The 3,525-nt window shown below is 60.5% G+C and overlaps 1 protein-coding gene and 1 long non-coding RNA gene across 3 annotated transcripts in view; one reads left to right on the forward strand and one right to left on the reverse strand.

The window, feature by feature from the left end:
* The window catches only part of LOC130453886 (uncharacterized), a 5,353-nt gene extending 4,987 nt beyond the window's left edge, over nucleotides 1–366 (reverse strand). The window contains exon 1 of the long non-coding RNA XR_008911532.1: nucleotides 1–366. This exon is cut by the window's left edge and continues 106 nt beyond it. This is a non-coding gene — a long non-coding RNA (uncharacterized LOC130453886).
* RAP1GAP (RAP1 GTPase activating protein) overlaps nucleotides 1–3,312 on the forward strand; it is an 8,306-nt gene extending 4,994 nt beyond the window's left edge. Inside the window, exons 3-6 of one of the 2 annotated variants that reach the window (XM_056795631.1) lie at nucleotides 364–466; nucleotides 1,114–1,226; nucleotides 1,480–1,517; nucleotides 1,828–3,312. In XM_056795631.1, the coding sequence (XP_056651609.1) occupies nucleotides 364–466; nucleotides 1,114–1,226; nucleotides 1,480–1,488 (225 nt within the window). In that variant the 3' untranslated portion in view covers nucleotides 1,489–1,517; nucleotides 1,828–3,312. The remainder of the gene's footprint in view (nucleotides 1–363; nucleotides 467–1,113; nucleotides 1,227–1,479; nucleotides 1,518–1,827) is intronic. The other variant, XM_056795632.1, reaches the window with a different exon arrangement.
* Nucleotides 3,313–3,525: the final 213 nt, after the last annotated feature.

The raw sequence follows: 3,525 nt of genomic DNA on the forward strand, positions 1-3,525 counted from the left end.
GAAGGAAATGGCCAACCACTCTAGTATCTTGGCTGTGTGACCCTGGGTAAGCCATTTTACCCTGTTGGCCTCAGTTTCTTCATCTGTAAAATGAGCTGGAGAAGGAAATGGCCAACCACTCTAGTATCCCTGCCAGGAAAACTACAGATGGGGTCACAGAGTCAGACATGACAGAAAACAATTAAGGAGCGACGGAAGGGCTCCGCCTCCCCACCGGAAGCTGAGGGTGTTAGAGGCTCCCTTCAGGCCACGCCGATTTCCCGGGACTAGGGTCCAGGTGGCCGGTCGTTGTCTCCCTCTGCTGGCCGTGGTCGGGAGGGCAGGCGACGTGACCCTAGCCATGGTTCTCTGTATAACCCCCAGGAAAGCGTGTCCTCCTCGGGGATGCCGCACAAGAGAGACTCCTTCATCTACAGCACTTGGCTGGAGGACAGCGTCAGTACCGCCAGTGGGGGCAGCTCGCCAGGTACCGCCCCCCTCCCCGTGGGGGAGGAGCGGAGCCCAGCCCTGGTGGGGGGAGGGGAGACGGCGCAACGGACCCTCCCCAAAGCTCAGCCCCGCCTCTGAGTGTGTGTGGGAGCCCCCGGGGCAGAGCTGCCTTTGGGGTCCTGAGTTCCAGTTCTGAAGTTTATTGCCCCAGTGACCTCAAGCGAGGGCCTCAGTTTCCTCGTCTGTAAAGTGAGATGGTTGGATTCCATGGTTTCCTTTTTGAAGGTTCTTACTTGCGCTGGGATCCCATGAACCTTCACGGCCTGACTAGATCCCAAGGCGCAAGGCGGAGGAATCCATGCAAAGGGCGGGGAGGGGGGGGGCGCTGGCTGGCATGTGATGGGGGGAGGGGTGTAGGTAAGAAGCATTCTGGGAGAAAATACTGAGTCCTGGGATCTGGAGACCTGGGGAGAGTCTTTTCTCTGCTAAGTACTTAAATGGGCAGGATGGCCTCCATCTTTGGACCTCTTTTCTCATCTGTAAAATGGAGCGGTTGGATTGGGTAATCTTTTAAGGATTCTTTCACCTCTCCAGTTCCATGATTTTCTGCCCGTGAGACTTGGTGTCAGAGCAGGGGACCACCCCTTTCCACTGGCAATGACCACCCTTTTCTCCCTGTCTCAGGCCCCTCTAGATCGCCACAGCCAGATGCCAGGAAAGCAGGGGACCCAGCCTGTCCAGAGATTAAGATCCAGCTGGAGGCGCCAGAGCAGCAGGAGCAGCACACGCCCCATTTGGTGAGGCCTGGGGAGGGGGCCAGGAAGCCCCTGGACTGGCCCTGGGAGGGATGCCAAGGCTCCCGTGAGGCCCAGAAGGTTATTGGGGGGCAGTCAGTGGAGAGAGCTGGGGTGGAGCGCTTGCTCTGGGCCCCTCTTCTCCCCCCCCCCAATACCTGAGGGAAGGGGCGCTGCGCTCAGGGAGTGACCCAGTGCCTTCTTTCCCCCCTGCCTGCTGTCTGCCCAACCTGTCGCCCTTCCTGTCTCTGTGTAGGGCTGCTAGCCCTCCCAGCCACGGATAGGACGTCCCAGGTTAGTCTGCCCCACGGGTGGGAGTGGGAGGGAGGAGACGTGTGGGGAGGGGGACTGCCTGGGCTGTTCCTCTGGCACACGTGCCACGGAAAGGGCCGGACCCTGGACTCCGAGGGTTTTCTTGGGCTCCCCTCCCCTGTCATTCCTGGAAACTGGCCCCGGGATCAGCGGGCATCCTGGGAAGGTCCAGAGTGCCTCGCCAGCCGTCGCCCCTCCTCTCCTGTCCTCCCTAAGCCTGCTGGGAGACTCCTCTCCCTGGGGAGACCCTGCCCCTTCCTCCCAAAGGCTCCTTTCCTTCCTCTGCCCACAGACCCAGCGGCAGAAGCACAAACTGAGATTGCTGCTGAGCAGAGACAGTGACTCTGCCCTTCTCACCGAGGCCAACCCGCTGGACTCTTTGCTCTCCCTGTGTCCTCCCTTTGCCCAGGACCACGGCTCTGCAGGGCAGAGCGTCCTGGGCCTCAGGGCCGGGCCTGGGGGCTGTGGGCCCTCTGTGCCCCCTGAATGGGACAGGGGCCTATGAGTTGCCTGCCCCTGCCCCAGGAAAACTGCAGGCATCGTGCCTGTCAAGGGGCACAGTGCCCACTCCAAGGGCTAGCAGTCCTACCCGGGGCCCCTGGCACAGCCTGGACAGGTGGTTGCTAGAGCTTCCAGCCTGAGCCCTTGCCCTACTTCCCTCCCATCCCTTAGATCTTCCACTCCCCAGGGATGGCCCAGGTCCCTGCCCTACTCAGAAGAAACCAGGCTGGCACCTTTCTGGGCTGGGAATCCTCTGGGACATCTCAAAGGCTAGGATCCCTGTACCCAGCTGCTCCTGCCAGGGTTCAGGACCGCTGTTGCTGTCTCCACAGAAGCCCTGGGCCTGGGTCTGGGCCTGGGCCTAGTCCTGCTCTCTCCTAGCTGTGTGAGCCACGTCATTTCTCTTGGGGCCTCAGTTTCTTCCTTGATAAAACAAAGGGGGGAGGGATTGGCCTAGAGGGTCCCTTGGGTCTTTTCTTATTCCAGACTTCTGTTCTTCTCTGAGCCTGCTCAGGTGAGAAGCTTTGAGCTTCTAGCTGGCCCTCCTTCCCATCCCCCTCCTCCTACCAAGTCATGCCCAGAGCGGGTGCCCCCTTCCCCCCTCTATCCAGGACCGCAGGCTGCCCAATCTTGCCCATTATTGACATGCCAGGCTGTCAGTCAGGGGCCTCTACCTCGTGGGCCCTGTTCAGGCCACCAGGTTGAGGGGAGCCGAGTTAGGTGTATGCCCTGGGCCACCTTCCCCAGACCCTTCCTCTCCTGCCCCAACAGGGCCCCCGCCTAGTCCTCATCCTCAGCGGAGAGACTGGCACCGCCGTCATCCCCCCCCAAGACTCCAGGTGTCCAGTTCCACTTTCCGACCTGTCCCTTCCCCCATACCACTAGTCTCTCCCAGTGCATCCTGGGAGGCAGGCAGGCTGATGCCCATTCCTCACCCCATCTCCAACCCCTGCCCCGTGATGGCTGGCAGGCCTGGGCCCAGGCTGTGAGCCCTCGGCCCAGGGAGGACTGGCACCCAGTGCAGTCTGAAGTGCTACCATTGGGGAGTGAGGGGGTTCCTCTCCTCATCAGCCCACTCCCCTGGCCCCCAGAGGCTTCTGGGAGTTGCAGTGATGGTGGAGCTCCTGTATGTCCATGTCGTGTGTGTTTGTCTGTGTTTTTTAAGGCCTCGGGCCCCAGGGCCTGACGCCCAAGCCAAACACTTGTTTCTGAGACCGCGGTGTGTGTGCGTCAGTGACAGGTGTACAAAATAAAGTTATATTTATCACTATTGTAACCTGAGCCTGCTTCCGCCCTTCACCTTACTGGCGCTGGGTGCAGGGACCCAAAGGACTGAGGCCCAACGGACGAGTCCAGCCCCAGCAGGCCGCTCCCTGGCACTCTGGGCCTTGGACACCTCTGCAGATGAGGAAGGGGTGGACCAACAGAAATCATTACCATTCCCACAGTGCCGTCTAGTGTGGAAAAGCACTTATGAGCCACTTACCGT

Source organism: Monodelphis domestica, chromosome 4 (genome assembly GCF_027887165.1).
Source record: "Monodelphis domestica isolate mMonDom1 chromosome 4, mMonDom1.pri, whole genome shotgun sequence".
Classification (NCBI taxonomy): Eukaryota; Metazoa; Chordata; class Mammalia; order Didelphimorphia; family Didelphidae; genus Monodelphis; species Monodelphis domestica.